Here is a 21962-nt window from a genome sequence, read left to right as displayed (position 1 = left end):
ACACACAAAACCGGGGGGGGGGGGCGGGGAGAAGACATAAAAACTACAGTTCCTTGAAGTTGATATGACAAGCAAACAGAAAGGACATTGTTGGGTTGGAGGGAGGAGAGGGAGAAGGGAGGGGGGTTTCAGTAATGGGCCACAATAATCAACCACATTGTATATCAACAAAATAAAATTAAAAACAAAAAAAAAAGACTATTGATGCAAAAGGCCTAAGAGCCAAATCCCCTTGGCCACCTCTTTCACTAATTAAAGTTTTACTGGAACATGAAAAAAAAATAAAAAAAGAAATGAATGAGACATGGGCCAGCCCCATGGCTCACTCGGGAGAGTGTGGCACTGGTAGCGCCGAGGCCGCGGGTTCGGATCCTATATGGGGATGGCCAGTGTGCTCAATGGTTGAGCGTGGTTTGGACCACAACCTGCCAAGGGTTGCGATCCCCCTACCAGTCAGGAAAAAAAAAAGAGAGAGAGACATAACTACAGATAAAACAGATATTTTATAAAAATATGAAAATTTACTAAACCACTCCATGCAAATAAATGAGAACTGTAGGTGAAAAGGACAATTTCCCAGAAAAATGTATCAGACCAAAATTTTCAGTTTTAGGAAAACTAGAAAACCTGAATGGTCCTACAATGATCAAAGAAATTGAATCCACACTTTAATATCTTCCTACCAAAAAATCCACATTAGATCCAGATGATTTTATAGGCAAGTTCTATCAAATATACATAATAGATAATCCCTATCTTATATAAACTACTCCATATAATAAAAAAGAAGTGCTCACCAACTCATTTTAAAAAGTTGGTGAACGACTGGCCAGTTAACTCAGTTGGTTAGAGTCTAACTTTATAACACCAAGGTCATGGGTTCGGATACCCATACCGGCCAGCTGCCAAAAAAAATGTTGGTGAAATCTTGACACCAAACCCAGTCAATGACAATATAAGAAATGAAAATTGTAGGCCAATCTCACTTAGAAATGTAGATGCAAAAATTCTACATAAATTAGCAAATGTGATCCAAAAATGTATTATACAACTTAGCTGACTCTATTCCAGAAATGCCAAGATGGTCTAATATTACAAAACGTATAAATATTAACTTAATTCATCATATTAAAAATAAAGGGGGGAGGAACATAATTATCTTAACAGAGGTATAAAAAGAATTCAATTAAGTACCTGTACCGAAAAGCAAAAAGAAAAAAGTATTTGATTAAATTCCATAACCATTCATGATTTAAACAAACAAACTCGACAATCTTAAAAATGTATGAAACTTCCTTAACCTGATTAAAAAAAGACTGCCAAAAACCTAAGGCCCATACTTAATGACAGTTAGAAATATTACCCTTAAAATTAGAAACAAGATAAGAATGTCCACTATCATCACTTCTAATCATCAGTACAACCCTAGAGGGTTTAACCAATACAGAAAGACAAATAAGTTGTAAAGATTGCAAATATTTCCAGATAATATCAGTCTACATTAAAACAAAGAGATCCTATGAATTATTAGAATAAATGGGAACAGAAGTACTATAGAGCTACAAAAGGCACTAGTAGCTCTAACAATAGCATTAACAATAGCAGCACAAGTTATAAGGTACCTAAATGTAAATCCAACAAAAGACATAGAAAAAGTTTTTTTGTTGTTGTTCATGTTTTTTCTTTTGGTGGCTGGCATGTATGGGGATCTGAACCTTTGACCTTGGTGTCACAACACTGAGATCTAACCAACTGAACCAGCCCGACGGTGTTGATGCTGGAATTAATAGGAAGACTAATGAAGAACAGCGAGCCCAGAAGTAGATCTACATACTCACAGAAACTATACATAGGGCAGATGAGGCTCTCTGGATTAGTGGAGTAAATATTGGACTATTCTATAGTACTAGGGAAACTGTTGTCTGTATGAAAAAAATAAATTAGATAGATTCCTCACAACATAAATAACTTTAGGCAAATTAAAGACCAAATTTGAAAAGTAAAAGTAAAATTTTTAAAAATATATAAAAAACGTTTAAGAAAATATGAGAATCTTTATAATCTTGGAAATAATGGGATATTTTCTTAAATAATAATTTAAAAATCACACAAGCCATAAAGGAAAACATTGATACAATTGTCTGCTAAAATGTCTTTTTTTTTTTTTTTTTTTTTTAAAGATGACTGGTAAGGGGATCTTAACCCTTGACTTGGTGTTGTCAGCACCACACTCAGCCAGTGAGCGAACCGGCCATCCCTATATGGGATCCGAACCCGTGGCCTTGGTGTTATCAGCACCGCACTCTCCCGAGTGAACCACGGGCCGGCCCCATGTCTGCTAAAATGTACAAATTCTGATAGCACCAAAATCCAGGGTTTGATCCCTGTACTGGCCAGTCGCCAGGAAAAAAAAAAAGTACAACTTGTATATGTCAAAAAACACCACAAAGTGAAAAGACCAGCCTCAGGCAGAAAGAAGATATTTGCAATGCATACATTTGACAGAAATCAATCAGTACCTAGAATGTATAATTAGCCATTAAGAAAAAGAAAAAGAAAACAATGGACAATGGATATAAAGACGCAGTTCATAAAGAGGAAATCCATATGGCAAAAAATTATGAAAAGATGCTCAACTTCACTAGTAATCAGGAAAATACAAATTAAAATTACAAGATACCATACACTCGCACTAGATAAGCCAAAATTAAAGAGACTGACAATACCTAATGTTAGTAAGGACATGAAGCAACTGGAAATCTCATAGCTGTTGGGAGTATGTAATGGTACAACCACTTTGGGAGACAGTTTGTCAGTACCTTAAAAATTAAACATACATCTAAAAAAAGAAAAAAGAAAAATTAAACAAACATCTATCCCATGATCCAGCAATTTCACTCCTAGGTATATATCCAAAAGGGGGAAAAAACATCTCCACAAAAATACTTGTACATGAATGTTCATAACAGGTTTATCCATAACTAAAAAGGAGCAGTCCAAATGACCACCAACTGGTGAATATTAAACTGGTATATTCATACAATGGAATACAAGAGGGAATGAACTTTCTTCAAAATGTTAAACATAGGGCCAAGCCCATGGCGCACTCGGGAGGGTGCGGCGCTGGGAGTGCGGTAGCGCTCCCGCCGCGGGTTCGGATCCTATATAGGGATGACCGGTTCGCTCACAGCCCTCACTGCGGTGCGGCCGGTCTCAAAAAGGACCAAAAAAAAAAAAAAAAGTTAAACATAGAATTACCATACAAACCAGCAATTCCATTCCTAGGTACCTACCAAAGAGAAATGAAAACATACATTCACACAAAAACTTGAACACGAATGTTCATAGCAGTCATAATAGTCAAAAAATGGAAACAAGCCAAATGTCCACCAATGGATGAATGGGTAAAAAAAATGTAGTATAACCGTACAATAGATTATTATTCAATCATAGAAGGAATGAAATATAACATGGATGAATCTTGAAAACATCATGCTAAGTGAAAGAAGCCAGACACAAAAGGCCCCATATTGTATAACGGCATTCATATGAAATGTCCAGAACAGGCAAATCCATAGAGACAGAAAGTAGATTAGTGGTTGTCAGGGGATAGGAGGAGGGGGGAATAGGGAGTCACTGCTAACAGGTAGATTCCTTTTGTGGGAGTGATAAAAATATTCTAGAGCAGTGATGATGATTGCATAATATAGTGAATATAGTAAAAAACACCAAATTGTACAGTTTAAAAGGGCAAATTAAAAAATATAAATAAATAAATAAAATGGTAAATTTTATGTGAATTATATATCTTAATTTTTTTTTTTTTTGTCTTTTTTGAGGCCAGCTGCACTGCGCTCAGCCAGTGAGCGCACCGGCCATCCCTATATAGGATCCGAACCCGCGGCAAGAGTGCTGCTGCGCTCCCAGCGCCGCACTCTCCCAGTGCGCCACGGGCTCGGCCCTATATCTTAATTTTTTTAAAAAAAGAATGAACAGATAATACAGACAACACATGGATGAATTTTTAAAAACATTACGCTGATCAAAAGAAGCTAGACATGAAAGAGTGAATCCTGTATGACTCTAGTCATGTTAAATTCTAGGACAGGCAAAATTAATCTATGGTGACAGAAATCAGTGGCTGCCTAGGGCAATAAGGTAGAGGGAAACTTTCTGGGGTAAAAGAAATGTTCTATATCCTGATTGGGGATGGTGTATTATTCCGTTTTGTGTTGCTATAACAGAAATACCTGAGACTGGGTAATTTTTAAGGAAGAGAGGTTTATTTGGCTTACGATTCTGGGACAGCTACATTTGGCACGGGCCTCCAGCTGCTTCTACTCATGGTGAAAAGTGGCAGGCAGCCGGCGGGTACAAGCAGATCATATGGCGAGAGGAAGCAAGAGAGAGAGAAGGTGCCAGGGTCTTTTTAAGCAACGAGCTCTCACGGGAACTAATAGAGCAAGAACTCACTCATTAATCCCCGCGGTCCCAGGGAGAGCATTAACCCATTCAGGAGGGATCCACCCCTATGACTCAATCAGTTTCCAACACTGCCACATTGGGGATCAAATTTCCACATGAGTTTTGGAGGGGACAACACATCCAAACTCCATCAGATGGTAATCACACAGATAATATACATTTGTCAAATGTCATCAAACTGTATTCTTAAAAATGGGTACACCATATTTTATGTAAATTATACCTCAATAAAATTGATTTAAAAAGAAAAAAACATGAAATATTTCACATCTATTAGATGACCAAAGTTTTAAAGTTGAACATGCAGAAATGACCAGGATATTGAGCAATAAGACTCTATTCACTACTGGTAAGAATGTCAGTACAAACACTCTGGAGAGCTATTTGGCAACATCTGGGAGAGATGTGCATGCCTTTCACTAGAGCAACTCCAGTCCTAGGTAGGGGCATTAAAGAAATTGTCCAATATGTGCACTGAGACAGGAACAAAACTATTCATTGCAGCACTACAGTAATAGCAAAATTTGTACATACAGAAGAACAAATAAATCAATGCCTACTACATTATAGTTAAAATGAAAAGGGCTACCTACAGTTATAGAAATCAACATCAGGGGCCGAGCCCATGGCGCACTTGGGAGAGTGCAGCGCTGGGAGCGCAGCAGCGCTCCCACCGTGGGTTCGGATCCTATATAGGGATGGCCGGTGCACTCACTGGCTGAGCGTGGTGCGGCTGGTTTCAAAAAAAAAAAAAGAAAGAAATCAACATCAGGGGCCGAGCCCATGGCGCACCTGGGAGAGTGCAGCGCTGGGAGCGCACCAGCGCTCCCACCGTGGGTTCGGATCCTATATAGGGATGGCCGGTGCACTCACTGGCTGAGCGTGGTGCGGCTGGTTTCAAAAAAAAAAAAAGAAAGAAATCAACATCAGAATATAAAGTTGATCTAAAAAGACAAGCTGTGGATTCCACTGATGATACTTGTGTAAATGGTTTAAAATATGCAAAGCAATACTATATTTTATGTGTAGATACATACATGCATATATTAAACTTATTTTTAAATGCATGGAAATTACATCAAAGTCAGGAGAGTGATGACTTCTTCCAGAAAGAAAGGGATTTCAATGGGAAAGAGGCATGTGGTGGATTTTAACTGTATTTTCTGTTTTATTTTTTTAAGTTGGGTGGTGGGTACACAGGTGTCGACTATACTAAATCTATACTTCTTTACATGCCTGGAAGACTTTATAATCGTTTTTATGCATAATTTCCTCTTTTATCTTTGTAAAGCATGTGGTTCTTTTATTTCACAGATTGATTTGTTCTGCTTCTTCAGGTTTTGGTAGTTGTACTCAACGAAAGCACATTTTGATTGGCATATGGAATTCTTCATTTTAAAATGCTTAAATTTTGCTTTAGCCTCAACAGTTTCTTATATTAAAAAAATTCCTCAGAGTATTTGCTGTAATGGCTTAGCACCAACACTTAAATATATTATACAGGTTAATTGAGAAATAGGGACAATTTGTTTTAAAAGCCCATTGCATATTGTACTGTTAGCTAGTAAAACTTAATTTTTATCTTTCCGGGATCTGAAAAATTCTTTTTCATTTACTCAGTTCTTAAATGACATATATAACAATAACTATCAATTAAATTCAATTTAGACCTTAATTTAGTTCTTGAGATGTGCATCAAAGTTCCCCACGCATCATTTACAAAGACAGAGTTGCTGCACCTAAAAAGCAATGGAGTTTCAGCCAAGTACACAAGCTATGGAACCCGGGCTGATTCCCAACTCTTCACATTAAGTCACTCACTTGACTTCTCTATTGCCGTACCTGTAACCTGAGCTACTAAGAACCTCAGAAGGTTTGTATAAATAAGGCAATTCATGTTGCTGCTGAGCATACAGCGGGGAGCTCCATAATATTTATTTCACCTACTCCCATCACACACATGCAAGGAATTATGCACAAAGCAAAGGTGCGCACAAGATGATATGCAGATAAAAATGGAGACGTTTCTGGTTTTCTTCCAAACATATTACATCATATCATACGACCATATCCTTAGTGATCATAAATGAGGACATGTTATAAGTAAATGAATAAAGGGATGAATAAAACCCTGCCATGAAGTCTCCTTTGAAGAGGAATTTTATAAAAGCCAAAAGCTTGACGTTATCTTCCAGGCTTTTCAGTATTACTATCTAGGTTTAAATGCCTTCTTGGTATATTGTCCCTACATGTAAAGCTAAAGTTACTAAACATGTCACTCAGGGAGCTACTGCCCGACCTGATACCCCCATTCTAGCTCCTGACATTTTGTGACACTATCTCAACTTACTGACCAATATCAATGCTGTCCCCCAAACCACCCCATAGCTCTTGCCTGGCTTTAGCACATTCAAACACAGTAGTTCCCAAATTTTTTGTTGACCCCTGAAATAATTTGGAACTATATACCTCCCTCCAACGTTTTTATTTTGACATTTGACAATTTTTAAAATAGCTGCAAAGGATGCAAATTCTGGCATATTATAAACACCAACATTTAAAAATAAAACATTGCTCTTTTAGAAGTATCTAATGAACCCAAATACTATAGAGTTTTGATATGCCTACCACTCCCATTAAAACACACACACACACACTAACAAAAACTCTTCCTTAACAGAAAATTTACAATGTTACTGCATCCTCCTTTTCCTACAAAATTTTGCCCTAATGTAATATATTTTATGCATTTGTCAAACTTTCTCGGGTCTTAAGTTTTGTGCACTACATTGTAATCTTTTTTTTTTTTTTTTTTGTCTTTTGTCTTTTTCCGTGTCCGGCAACGGATCACAACCCTCAGTGTTGCCCCCGTACCAGACCGGGGACCGGCAACGGGATCGCAATCCTCGGCGTTGCCCCCGCGACTCGCTCAGCCAGTGAGCGGGAACTGGTCCGTATGTGGGATCCGAACCCTCAGGCGGGAGCGCCGCCGCACTTCCCAAGCGGCGCACTATCCAGTGCGCCACCGGGCCGGCCCTACATTGTAATTTTTACATAAAAAAAAATTAAAAACTTGTAAAACAAACAATGAAAAAGATAATTAAGTATGGGTGAACTAAGGAGGAAAGATAAAAGGGAATTCTTTTGTTCTGGTGAATCCTTTGAAATCAATAGGTTTGGGAGGAGCCAACAGAAACACTGTAGTTAGGAAAGAGTAGTTTAATAGCCTTTTCAGATAGTTTTGGATATTCTTCTCCAATATTATACTGTTGAGAAAACAGAACAATTTGGTCAGGCTCCCTTCGCCTCGGAGCCAGTTCAGGGTGGTTCCGTAAACATTGTGTGTGTAGTTGGAGTAAGTGAGCATGCAAGGCCGGGCCGCTTTGGCTGGTGTTTTACAGCCTCAGGCAGCGGCCTTGCAGGAAGGGTCTAGTGACCCAGCCTGGCATATGAAGGGTCTGTGACCCAGTCTGTGAATGGGCTTGAGGGGTCTGTGAGCTCCAGCCTAGCCCTAGCTCAACCATGGGCCCAGTTGGCAGGATTACCGGTAGGTAAAAGAGCCAGCGTGGTCGCCTAGCTTTACAATTGGCATCAGGAACAGGATTAAGAGCTAGACAATTGGTGCTGTGAGAAGGATACACGACATCGGCCTTAGCCTTAGCCTCGCAGTAGCCCTTGTTGTAGCCAGACATATACCAAAACTCAAAAAGTGGTAGTTTCTCAAAGCTGAACGTAGAAACTGAAATCCCATCTGAGCGTTTTGTACTTTGTTTCATTAAAACCCACTGGCCCCTCTGACATTAAGGCTGGATCTTTTGCCATGCACGGTTTTGTAACATTAAGTATTGGTCATTTGGGATATATTGGTTCACTGAGTTATGCACATCTTTCCAATGTTGACATATTTCATTCTATGACAATTTTTTAAAAAATCACATTTACGGGCCGGCCCGTGGCTCACTTGGTAGAGTGCGGTGCTGATAACACCAAGGCCCCGGGTTCGGATCCTATATAGGGATGGCCGGTTTGCTCACTGGCTGAGCGTGGTGCTGACAACACCAGGCCAAGGGTTGAGATCCCCTTACCGGTCATCTTTAAAAAAAAAAAAAAAAAAATCACATTTACTAACATCACCACCTATTTCATCAAGAAGTTATTAAGTATTGGGAAGCCATCAGTGCACAGTGGCAAATTCAAGTTTTTCAAATTTCTAATTTTTAACTGAAAGCTTGAATTTTATCACTTGCAACAAATACTGTCCATTGTTTTCCTTGAAATAAAAGACTCACCTTGTTCATTTTTCTTTCTTTTTTATTTTTGGTGGCTGGCTGATACAGGGATCTGAACCCTTGACTTCGGTGTTAGAACACTGCTCTCTAATCAACTGAACTAACTGGCCAGCCTCTCACCTTGTTCATTTTTGAAAAAATGTCAGCTCTGCATTCAAGTCTGAATAAAATTAGTCATTCTTACAAATAAGAGTGAGTGGTGTTTCACGAAAAAAGCTGCTAGTTCAGCTCACAACTCACCTAATTGTAATTTCCTTTGAGATGGCCACAGTCCTTTGGTATGCAGCAGAAGTGCTATCTGCAATTTCCTGTTTCATCACACAAACTATTTAAAAGTATATACTTTAGGGTCAGAGTGTTAACAAAATTAATCGTTTTGACTGCTATGTCAAGGGTATTCTTAAGTGAAACTTTTTTTTTTTTTTTAACTGTGAGTACATGGCTGTAGAGAATACAACTACTAACACAGTATGGTGCCACTGCCACTTCCACCGTGTCCTTGTGCCTGGCATTCAGGGAATGCAGTATATATTGAAATGCTGCTACCCCAAAAGCCCTACCTCCGGCAACGCCCCAGGCTGCCCACACATGTGCTCCCTCCCACAGCGGCACCACCTCACCTCCTCTCTGGCTCTTCCTCCCCCTCCACAAGAAGTTACTTGAGGGCTAGGGCTGCAGCTTGGTTAGGCCTCAAGGGCAACTGAGTAATAAGTAATAATACATCCAATTTACTTCCTTTTTAAAAAAAATATACTTTAGGGGCTGGCTGGTTAGCATAGTTAGTCAGAGCATGGTGCTTGATAACATCAAGTTCTAGGGTTCGATCCCTAGACCAGGCAGCCACCAAAAAAAAAAAAAAAAAGTACTTCCTACTTTATTTCCTATAAAATCATAAACTTTTTAAAGTGTTACTAAAATGGCAGTCCCTGACTGAGTAGGACCTATTTCATGAATCTCAGTTTTGATCACCCCTCCCCTCCCCACCCACCTCCCACACTTCCCAATTCAGAATACACCATGGCTGAACTAAAGTTGCTCTCTCTAACATAAAGAACAAATTACCTACTGGGACCTAGAAGTATCTTGCCATCTCACATTCGCTCCAAGGTGTTCTCCAAGGTGGAATTCAGGTGTGAATATCGTCATAGAAGAGTGTTACAAATGGTAGTCAGGCATATCTGAAATTAATACAGGCAGTCCCTAACTTCTAAATACTTGATTTCCTAGAAGTCCCTAACTTCTAAATACTTGATTCCATAAATACAAATAAAAGCCTCTGCTCTACCAGAACTACCATGACTGAACAGTAAATTGTGGTTGGGGAAGTACTTCCAGAAAACAGAACAATCTGTGAGTCAGGGTGGGCCCAGTGGGACCAAGGGCAGCATTTGGCATCAGGCTGGTTAGAAGAATCAGCCATCGATCATCAATCCTCATGGCCACCCTATAACGCAGGTACTACTGTTTATCCCCATTTTACAATGAGGAAACTCAAGCTTAGCAAAGGAATATGCCTAAAGCCCCACAGCTAGACAATGGTTAAGTATGAGTCCAGGCCCATGTGACATCACCATTCTAGAACAAGGGTTGGCAAACTTTTTCTATAAAGGGCCAGATAGTAAATGTTTTGGGCTTTTTGGGCCATACAAATTTCTACTGCAACTACCAAACTCAGCCCAAGTAGCAGGAAGCTGCCATAGTTGCCACAGACAAAATGTAAAAGAATGAGCGTGTCTGTGGCTGTGTTCCAATAAAACTTTATTTACAGACACTGAAATTTGAACATCATATAATGTTCACAAACCACAAAATATTATTCTTCTTTTGATTTTTTTTTTAACCACTTAAAAAATGTTCTTAGCTCAGGGGCTTTACAAAAAATAGGCAGTGGGACATTTGTAACATCAGAGCAAGAGCTGATGTCAGCCTCCACGTAGTTTAAAAGAAACATGGCGGCAGGAAGGGAGTGAGCTGCCCGTGCCCCGTGCCAGCAGGATCCCAGAGGCCACCAGCAAGAAGAGGAACTCAGAAAGCCTGATGGTGAGTCAGAATCTCTGGTGTCCTTGCTTGCGCTGGGGGTACCTGTTACTACCCAGGTGGATTGCTCTGAAGGATTGCTGAGACCTTGAAGGGGACTCTCATAATACGTGCACTAAGGTTTGGAGTGCACACCATTTTGTGAAATTTACAAAATCCTCCCCGGGAAGAAGCCGCCGGGATTGGCCGCCACTCGGTGCCCGACCTCGCAGCTGCTGCCCTCAGCACCTGGCCAGGCCACGCAGCCCCGCTGCTGGGACTCGGGGTCTGGCAACTGCGGTATCTGCCGGGGAGGGGGCTGTCGCCTCCCTGGCCCCAGGCACCACTGGAACCGATTAAGAAGAAAAAATAAAATAAAATAAAATAGGCAGTGGGCCTGAGGTGGTCTACAAACCAGTTTGCCCACCTCTGCTCCAGACACCACCAGACCTGCAACAGAGGGTGTGGGAGACCAGTCAAGACCCTTGTCATACCATGATGTCAGAGGCAAACTTGGCTGATTACAATAATATTTTTATCCAGAAAATGAAAAAGAAAATCCTGCCACCACGGCCTGGACCAATATGGCCTTTAGCTGCCTGGATCCAGGACTGGAGTCATCCTATGAGCGTGGAGGTGAAACCAGATCCCACAGGCTTTCATGAGCTAGCTGAGGAAACCAGTCAGAATCACTAACAGTGGTCATCACTGGCCTCACTGGCTTCAGCATTGAGTCCTGGAGTCTATCCTCTACATGGTGGCCACAGTGATCTTATAAAATTAAGCCAAATTATGTCTTCTGCTCAAAACGCACATTTTGGATTTAAATCCAAAGTCGTTACCATCTCCTCTTTTAAAGAAGACAATCAAGGGCAGGCCTGTGGCCCAGTCAGGAGAGTGTGGTGCTGACAACACCAAGGCCCCAGGTTCAGATCCCATATAGGGATGGCCGGTTAGCTCAATGGGTGAGCGTGGTGCTGACAACACCAAATCAAGGGTTAAGATCCCCTTACCGGTCATCTTTTAAAAATAAATAAATAAATAAAGAAGACAATCAAAATGAAATCCTTGTAGTTGGTGCATCTAGAAAGCTCTTCTTGATCTACACGTCCACATCTTCACTCCAAATTTCCACCACTCTTGCCTCAGATGAAAGACACACACACCTAAGGGGTTTGTGTTTCCTGTTCTCTATGCTTGGAACTCTCTGGCCCAGGTATCTTCACACTGCCTCCTCCATCCCTCTAGGTCCTTGTTCAGACATCACCTTCTAAGGGAGATCTTTCCTGACCATGGTGCACACTTACGCATCCTATAAACCCCTTATCCTGCCTTATTTCTTCATAGCACTATCACCATCTGTTACATATTTATTTATTAGAATAGATGGTTCTCCAGAGGAAGGACTTTCTGTTTTGTTCTCTGTTTTATACCCCGAGCACCTAGAATAGTTCCAATTATATAGCCAGTGCTCAATGAATGTTCGTTGAATTTAATGAATAAATGAATAAGGAGCCAAAAAACAACCTGCAATTGATTATTTAAAATACAATTTGCACTGGCTGGTTAGTGTGCTGCTGGTAACACCAAGATCCAGGGTTCGATCCCTGTATAACCTGCTCATAAGTTGAAGACAGATTTTAAATACCCATTCTTCTACCAAAAATGAAAATGCATGGTTCTGTCACATGTATCATTCATTTAAAAATATATACTGAGGCTGGTATGAGTGCAGTGGTGTTTATGATGAACTGATCACAACCAGTTACAGATTTCTGTGTTCTTTCTCCACTCCCACTGCTTCATTTGACTAGGAAAGAAAAAAATTATACTGACTGCTTACCCGTGTGCAAGGCATTGAACTACATGTTGTGAAACAGAATTTCTGTCCTCAAAGAACTTCTAAACTAAAAGGGAGCTAGGACATGCTAACAAGCAAGCTCAAAACAAGACAGACAACAGTGAGAAAGGGCCTAAGAGAGGGGAAAATAAAGAGCTAAGGAAATTTAGCTTCCAGTTGAGGGTTTGGTCTTTATTCTCTCATTTGACCCTTCTGTGGGATACCTCCACTTAACAGATGAGGGTACAGACCCAGAGTGGGGCCGTGAATTAATTGCCAGGATCACACAGGTCTCGACTTTCCACCACAGCCTTTTCCTTTTGACATTAATTACCAGAGAAAGTCAGATGATTGCCTCAATGACATATTTCCTTTTGCCAGTAGAGTCAAAAGTCAAGGAGTCATTTTTGCTCATAGGCTAAGAGGATCATTTAAATGTATGTAACTATTCCAAACACTCCAAGAGAACCCACCAATTCATGAATGAATGAATAAATTCAAACACAAATGTTTTTGCCTGTTGCTTTCATTCATCTGCTCAGCCAAATTGCCTGGGTCCCTGTCTTAACCATTCCAGGGCTCCAACTTTCTGACACATTTCGTACTCCTTCAAACACATGACTAAAACATAATGCTTAAAAGAGTATAATGGAGATGACTGCACAACTCTGTGAATATATTGAAAACCACTGAACTATGCACTTTTTTTTTTTTTTTTAAAAGATGACCGGTAAGGGGATCTTAGCCCTTGACTTGGTGTTGTCAGCACCACGCTCAGCCAGTGAGCGAACTGGCCATCCCTATGTGGGATCCGAACCCGTGGCTTTGGTGTCATCAGCACCGCACTCTCCCGAGTGAGCCACGGGCCGGCCCGAACTATGCACTTTAAAAGGTGAATTTTATGATATGTGAATTATATCACAATAAAGCTGTTATATTTTTATAATGTTTTTTCCAGATGTTTGCAATTAAAATGTTACTAATACAATAATATTATGATGATGATGGTTATTATTACTATTAACAAACAGTAGTACTGACTTTCATTCATATTTGAGAGGAAAATTCTGCAGTATCTGTCAAAAAGAATTTTTTTTTTTTGGCAGCTGGCTGGCTGGTACAGGGACTGAATGAACCCTGGGTCTTGGAAAAAATTTTTAAAGTACAATCCTTTTACCTCAGCTATTTTTCCACTTTGGAATTCAGCCTACATATACACTCACACCAATTCGCAAAAGACATGAGAAAGACTGTGGTCTTTACCACTGTCTGCATTTTTTACAAACTAGAGTTGGAGCTGGCTGGTTAGTTCACTTGGGAGAACATCGTGCCAGTAACACCAAGGTCAGGAGTTCAAATACCCTTAACAGCCAGCTGCTAAAAAAAAAAAAGGAAAAAAAGAAAAACTAGAGTCAAAGTAACCATTCCTTGGCAGAGTAGAATGGGGACATGGGAATCAGAACCCAAGGCTCCTTAACCACTGTGTGAGTTTGGACATACACCTGCATTAGTTAACCTATCTAAATGCCCCAAAATGGGGATAATAACAGTACTATTTCACAGTACTATTTCAAAGGATTGTAATGAGACTTAGATGACAAAATACATGTTAAAAACTTTATAGCAACTAGCACATATTAAGTATTCAATAAATATTAGCTATTACAGCCATTGCTATTATCTACACAACAGACGCTTGTTAAATGAATTATGGCCCATCCATACAATAGAATACTATACAGATATTTAAAAGGATAAGGAAGATTTATATGAACTGATATGGAAAGTTTTAAGTGAAAAAGACAAATTGCTGAAGAAGATTATATAATGATTTCGGTTACATATTTTAAAAAAAGAGAATCTCGATCTATATAATATGCATGTATATATACAAGTGTACTTCAAAAAATTAGTGGAAAAATGGAATTAAAAGATAATATGGGGCTGGCCGGTTAGCTCGGTTGGTTGGAGTGTGGTGTTACAACGCTGAGGTCAAGGGTTCAGATTCTCTTACCAGCCAGCCGCCAAAAAAACTTTTTTTTAATAAAAAAAAGAGAGAATACCAATCTTTGCATGAACCTTTTGAGGACCTCTCATACATAATTGTATATATATGTGTGTGTATGTGTTTGTGTGTGTGTGCGTATGTGCATATTCATGTGTGCACAGAAAATTTCTGGAAGAATACCCAGAAACTGGGTAGTAAAATTGAGACAGGAGCACACTAACTTTTCACATTATAACACTTTTTTCCAATGAGCAAAGTTTTAATAAAAAGAAAAAGAATAATGTGGAAAATGACTTGCTTACCAAAAGGGAGAAAAAACCACTTAGGTTAGAAAAAAGCATTGACAAAAGAAAATTTCCACTGAATTCTAAAATTGGCAGCAGAAAGAAAAACTGTACACATAAAAAGAAACAGTCCGCTGTGAAAGAACAGAATTTAACTGAGATTCTTGGGTTATGTTCAATCCTATCAGAGATCTATTAATTACTGGCTTCTGAAAATATCCGCCTTATCTCAAAGTAAAAGCACTGAGACTTCCATCTTCAGTTTCAAATATTGCTTTTTATTTTTCGAGTACTTAAAAACCTATTGGATTTATATAATATTGAACTAAAAGGCGAGAGAAATAATACAATTGATTTTTAAATGTCCATCACCTGGTGGTTCATTTTGATTATTTAATTTTTTAAAAACTTAGGCTTAAAATAGCACAAGAAATTTAAACATTTTTAAATCTTCTCAAAATTCTTATCATCACTACTCAAAGCAATACAAATTAAAGATCAAACCTGCACATGAAGCAAGTTTTTGAAAGAATTTCTAAAGAACAGATCAAAATTCTAGCAAGACTTTGCATGCTAAAGAGATTTAAAACTCAAAAGAGAACACTCTGTTGAGACTGACTGGGACAGAAGTCCAGAGACAACAGAGACCAAAAAGTAAAAGGGACAACTGCTTTATGTCTGATCTGTCTTTCAGATGTCAAAATTTCTCAAAAGCAATTAGCAAAGAGCATCTTTTTATGAAATCAGCAGCAATGCTTTGTAATTTTAAAAGATGACTTGTCTATATGTTAAAATACCAAAAAGAACATTAATCTTCTTGGCAGTGTCAAAATAATACTCAGATGTTGAGGGAAGGCAAACTGCCTGAAAAATTTAGTTTATCAATCAAATAAAACATTAAGAACATCACCATTCTGAGATTAGTCATTAGAACTGTTTATCAAAGGAGGTTGTGAATGTGTTCACGAAAGATCTTTAACAGCCAAGACAGTCCTCTCAGTGAGATGGGTTTCAGTTATACCGTAAGGAAAATGGTCTATCATCAGTCTCCCACCAACCCTTTGGAGATCCTTCTTCCAGAGCCTCCTCCTCACAATATCCCAAAATGGGAAGCGGACCCCGTAGAAAAGAACTGGATTCATGGTTCACTACATATGGGTCAAAGAGGTTAAGCAAGAGGGACCCCAATGCTGGTGGGCCCAAGCACTGCCTCACTTAATAAATAATAACTCACACATTTTCCTAGTCCTGGGAGATGAGTTGTCATTAACCACATAATAAAAATCCACATAATTCACCTGAATCCAATCACTTCTCACCACTCCCCTAGATCAAGCCCCATATTCACTCACCTGCTAGGTCTCCCTACATCTGCTCTACCCAGCAGTCAGCAGTGTTTTTTTTAACCATGTGTGTGTATTTGCATAAAAGCAAAATAATGTGTATGTACAAGGATATTCACTGTAACATTTCCTATGGACAAGAAACAACACAAATGTCCAGCAATTATGGAACATCCACACAATGAAATATTATGTAACTACATAAAAGAATCAGGCAGCTCTTTATAGACTCACATGGAATGATCACCACGACATGGTGGATAGTTAAAAAGCAAGTTTCAGGATAGTACATATCACTCTGTTTTTCTCCTTTTTGTAAATATATATAATATACTTTCAAATACATAAAATATCTCTGAAATGACACACAAAATACTACTAAGTTGTTACATCTAGGGAAAAGAACAGAATAACCAGGGAATGGAAAAAGGCTTACTTTTGTAGTTTCTGGATTTTGAACCATTATTTATGATTATTAACCATCCAAAACAAAGCAATTTAAAAGGACCATGCTGTGTTGCTGATAACACCAAGGTCCAGGGTTCGATCCCTGCACCAACCAGCAAAAAAAAAAAAAAATCAACCTCATACACAAAAAGTTTTAAAAGTTTGGAGGACCTCTTAAGTTTTCTCCCAAACATTAGGTTGTGTGCTACTCCAAAATTTCAGAGGTTAGTAAAAAGAAACCATACTCTTATCTTTATTCCTTTGGTACAATAAGTATGTGATAAATAATTGTTTCTTGATTTAATAGATCTTTTTCTTATTCTAGCACAGAATCCCGTCTGCTTCAGATAAGAGTTCTGGCACCTGAAACCCAACACGTTACCCCGAACAGCTCCTCAAACTATGCAACAGAAGATATATTTTGGAAAGGTTATATTTTTATTTTTATTTTTTTTTTATTTTATTTATTTATTTTTTTTGTCTTTTTTCCGTGTCCAGCAACGGATCGCAACCCTCAGTGTTGCCCCCGTACCGGCCCGGGGTCCGGCAACGGGATCGCAAGCCTCGGTGTTGCTCCCGCGCCTCGCTCAGCCAGTGAGCGGGAGCCGGTCTGTATGTGGGATCCGAACCCTCGGACGGGAGCGCCGCCGCGCTTCCGAAGCGGTGCACTATCCAGTGTGCCACCGGGCGGGCCCCAAGGAAAGGTTATATTTTTATTTTTATTTTATTTTATTTATTTATTTTTTTTGTCTTTTTTCCGTGTCCAGCAACGGATCGCACCCCTCAGTGTTGCCCCCGTACCGGCCCGGGGTCCGGCAACGGGATCGCAAGCCTCGGTGTTGCTCCCGCGCCTCGCTCAGCCAGTGAGCGGGAGCCGGTCTGTATGTGGGATCCGAACCCTCGGACGGGAGCGCCGCCGCGCTTCCCAAGCGGTGCACTATCCAGTGTGCCACCGGGCCGGCCCCAAGGAAAGGTTATATTTTTAAAGTGTAATATACACGGCAGATATTTATTGTGCTTGAGTAATATTTTTTTTCCTAGAAGATACTACAATAATAAATAGTATAAGGAATTTACTTGCCTTCTAGGGCTTTTCATCTATCTAGCTTAGGAACTAGGACACTTTTATATGACAAAATAACTACCATGCTATGGAGGATATTATTTACAGATGCCAGATAAGTAGAATAAATAAGCAATCCCTCAAGAAACTCAGGATGAAATATCACATCTACTAGAGTAGTCAGTAAAGGCTTCAAAAGAGAAATTGAATCTGAATTGGGCTTGATGATCTAATGTCAGTAAGCTAGGAATTGCACAGTAAGGGACATCTGGGTGGTTCAGAAACAAGTGAGCAGGCCAGACTGGATAAATGAAGCCTGCAGGTGACAAGGAGTACTCCCCACTCCTGAAAATCCACTTCATCAGCCCCTGATGCCAGTATCCTTCCATTGCCCTGGATTAATTTTGATTCTTCCTAGTATTTCCCAGTTGTCATTTCTTTTCCATTTTCACCACTGCAAAGCATCCAAGCTCTCATTCCCTCCCTCCACAAAGATCTCCAAACTCATCCTCCTGTGTCCGATCTCTCCACTCTCCAATTCATGGTTCACTCTCCACATTTGTTACTTTATATGCATAACCCACTCACCCAAACTCCTCAAACCTGCCAATGGCTAGCCACCACTTGCAAAATAAAATAATTCTCCCTTGCATTCAAGGCTTCTGTCATTTGCTCTCTGTCCACCTCTCACTCCATCACTGAACTCATTCTCCATAAACATAATATACAAGCTACTCGCTTATGCCATGTTGTTCCTCTTACCTGGAGAAGTCTCCTTATTTTGTTCCCAGGTGGGGCACACATGGGTGTGCAGGATGCATTAACTACAGTCTATGTAAATGACACCCACTCCAGTGTTGGGCAGTGTACAACCTCTGCAACCTTCCAACCATGGCTTGTTTTCATCCTCACCCACCTTAATGGTCTTCTCAGATCAATTGAACTCTCAAAGATCATTTGTGCCTGTGATTCCTACATCACCCACTTGACACCAACTTTTCTTTACAACAAAAATTTGCAATACTATATTTGGAAAACCAACAGTGCCTTGAACACAGCAGATACTCAAAAGATACTTGCAAATTATGATGGGATAAGTCAAGAATGACAGGTTGTGGTTAAATTGTAAAGAGCCTTGATTGCAAGCCAAGAAAGAAGTTTTGGCTTTATTTGGTAGATGCCAAATATGAGCAAATGATCAGAATGATGTTTTGGAAAGACTAATTTCAGCAACCACAAGTAGGCAGGGTTTGAAAGACGATATTTAAAGTGCCAGCTTAGGGGCCCTCTCTGTTGAAGGAGGCAAGTGGGGGCTTCCTCTGCAATGTGCAGTATACTCAGCCATCCTTCAGTTTATCTGTTTGGGATTGCAGATATTGGTTTTCTTATACCTACACTCAGAGAGTGAAGCTGGGCCATTAAGCAAAACAAAAACAAAAACATGCTTTTGCCTGAAATATCTGAATATCCAGGGAACAGTTCTGACTTGAATAATTATATACATACAGTACCTACAATACATATACACAAATTAAGCATTATCTTTTTCCTTCACTTCTGCAGTCTCCCTTTTCCATCTCTGTCTCTTCCCATTTGGTTTCTTCCATTTCTCTCTCCCTACAATTATTATTTATCTCTCATTTCTTCCCAAATGCTTTACAACAATGAACTCCAGACTGCTCTCCTCTTCTCCCAAAACTCCCTCCCTCCCCCAAAATTTATTATTAAGATATTTCACTGCTTATATATTCATTTAGTTAACTCCTTCAATATCTGTATTAATAACTCAATTCTCCTATTTCCTTCGCTAATGTAGCTCAAACCCTCACTAACCTCAGAATTCTACAGTTACTAGTGAACCACTTCAAGGCCAGTCATTCATGGCTCATTTTCCTATAGACCTCTTAAAATAATAATAATAAAAAAAAACAAGGGCCCTTATATATTGTACTTAGACAAATAAATTAATTTTATTGTACTGATGGAGTATGAAAAAAGTAATTCTTATCTGTAAATTGAAAACAGTACCTAATACACTAAACAAAATGAGTTTCCTAATGAATTTCTTTTCAAAGCATGTATCTTGGATTTCATGCCAAGATGGTATATCACTAATAGACTCTGTGGTACTAGACAATTTTATTCACTTCTTAGATTTACATAAAAATCCTTACTCCCCATAGGAAGAATATTATCTGGAAATAATCCATTGCAATATTAAGACACACAGCACCATTCCTAACATGCACATGCCTGTCAGGAAAGCATTACAAGGTGAAACCTTAAATTTAAAAAAAGTTAATGGAGGGGCATTCTTAAAACAGTATCAAACAAAGGTAAAACAGAATATACAATTTGGGTTTTGTGCCCAAAAGGGCTGTCTCCCTTGAAAGTCCAACTTTAGTCTGCTTATTCCTCCCACCAAAAATGCAAAATAAACTCACTTGTACTAAAAACAGAAAATTGTTATCACCATTGAAAGGTAAGCACAATCTTAGGAAAGATTAAAATGTTTTCTTTTCATCCTAGTGAAATGAAAAGAAAAAAACATAAACTACCCAATACTGTTTCTGGATTTAAGGCAGTTTAAATTTTTCTCCTCTCCCGAGGTAATGACTTTTTCCCTTGGCATATAGAAGACCCTTTGAAAATCACGATGTGAATCTTTGATAGCAAAAAGAGGACAGGAGCCTTGCTAACTCCATACTTTTCAGAAAAAGAAGGGAGAAAAGGTCACAGGCAACCACTATTTAGAGCCTATCGTTAAATTAACCTCCCTTATACTGTAACAATTCTTTTACAACACATATTATGCCAGGGGCACCCCGGCAAAGTGTACAGAATGGGTGGACAGTGTAGCGCAGACCACATTTCACCATGGTAAGACTTCATCTTTTCAGACACGGCCAAAAATTAGCAAATAATTCAAACTTCTCTTAGTTCAAGCTTACATTGTTGAATACTAACAATAAAGTTTAAAGAAACCTAATCAGCAGGCTGCTATTTGCTCAAAAGCAAACTACAAAGAAGGAAGGTTTGTCTATCTCTATCCGACCCTCCTCTCCACGCCAAGGGATTTCGCACTCGACAGGCGCGTCTAGAGTACTGTCCAGAACTGGCTAGTGCCCGGGAAACAGGGGTGGGGACCAAGCGTCCCTCAGTTGGCCGCGCCTGCGGCCTCGTTGGGCCCCAACCCAGCTTGGCTTGGCTGCCCGGAGGCAGACAGGACCGAGACGCAACGGACGGACGGACAGACTGGACAGGACGGACGGGACGGGCAGAGAAGCAGTGCGTCCTACCCGGAGGGCTCCCTCCCAGGGCCGGCGGAGTACCTGCTCCGGTCATCCAGGCTGCGGTTGTCTGCGGCCGCCGCGCGCCAGTCGGGCAGCGTGCTGGCGCAGAGAACCACCATAGACACGATCACGAACACCACGGACACGCTGGCCAGGATCTGCGCGGCCAGCGACGACGTGGGCTCCTCGAAGGTCCGCCGCATGCGCTCCAGCCAGCGTCTGGAGGGAGCCGCCTCGGCTCCGCCGGGTCGCGCCTCGTCGCGGCCCAGCGCGCCCGGCTCGTCGGCCGAGTAGAAGGTGTAGGTGTCGGACATGCGGTCGTCGAGGCGGCGCTGGCAGCAGTACTCGAGGTGCGCGCCCTCCAGGCCCCAGTAGATCATCTCGTTGTAGAAGGAGAGCTCGCACATCCGCGGCGCGAAGCGCAGCTTGCCGTGGCCGCGCACGTAGAGCAGGATGAAGCCGAAGGCCTCCGAGTGCCGGTCGAAGAAGTACTCGTTGCGCTCGCGGTCGTAGTCGTCGCACACCTCGAGCACGTCGCGCTCCGAGCGGCAGCCGTGCAGCCGGCTCACGCGGCGCAGCGGGAAGTCCTTCAGCAGCTCCCGGGACAGCGAGTACCGGGCGCCGCCCACGTTCAGCACCACCGAGGCCGCCCTGCTGCGCCCGAAGGTCATGGTTGGCCGCCCCCCGGGGCCTGCCTGCCCTGGGCCGACGGGGGGGAGCGCACCGTCGGGGCCCGCTCTCCCTGGGGGCTCCGCTCTTGCCCTCCGCCGGCCCGGGAGCCCCTCGGCTCTAGCCTTCTCGGCAGCACAGAGTCGCTGCTAGCGACGCGCCCTCCGCGCGGCGGTACCTGCGGGTGGCCGGGGAGTCCCCTCCGGCGCCAGCGCTGCGCCCCGC

The 21962-nt window shown here is 41.0% G+C and overlaps 1 protein-coding gene across 2 annotated transcripts in view; it reads right to left on the bottom strand.

Annotated features, from left to right (window-relative positions):
- Positions 1-21739, bottom strand: part of KCNG3 (potassium voltage-gated channel, subfamily G, member 3) — a 44449-nt gene extending 22710 nt beyond the window's left edge. Inside the window, exon 1 of one of the 2 annotated variants that reach the window (XM_008569557.1) lies at positions 21075-21739. In XM_008569557.1, coding sequence (XP_008567779.1) covers positions 21075-21739 — 665 coding nt within the window. The remainder of the gene's footprint in view (positions 1-21074) is intronic. The other variant, XM_008569558.1, reaches the window with a different exon arrangement.
- Positions 21740-21962: the final 223 nt, after the last annotated feature.

Source organism: Galeopterus variegatus, unplaced genomic scaffold (assembly GCF_000696425.1).
Source record: "Galeopterus variegatus unplaced genomic scaffold, G_variegatus-3.0.2 Scaffold511, whole genome shotgun sequence".
NCBI lineage: Eukaryota > Metazoa > Chordata > Mammalia > Dermoptera > Cynocephalidae > Galeopterus > Galeopterus variegatus.
The sequence above is the reverse complement of the archived record's forward strand: the minus strand, read 5'-3'. Positions and strand labels throughout refer to the sequence as shown.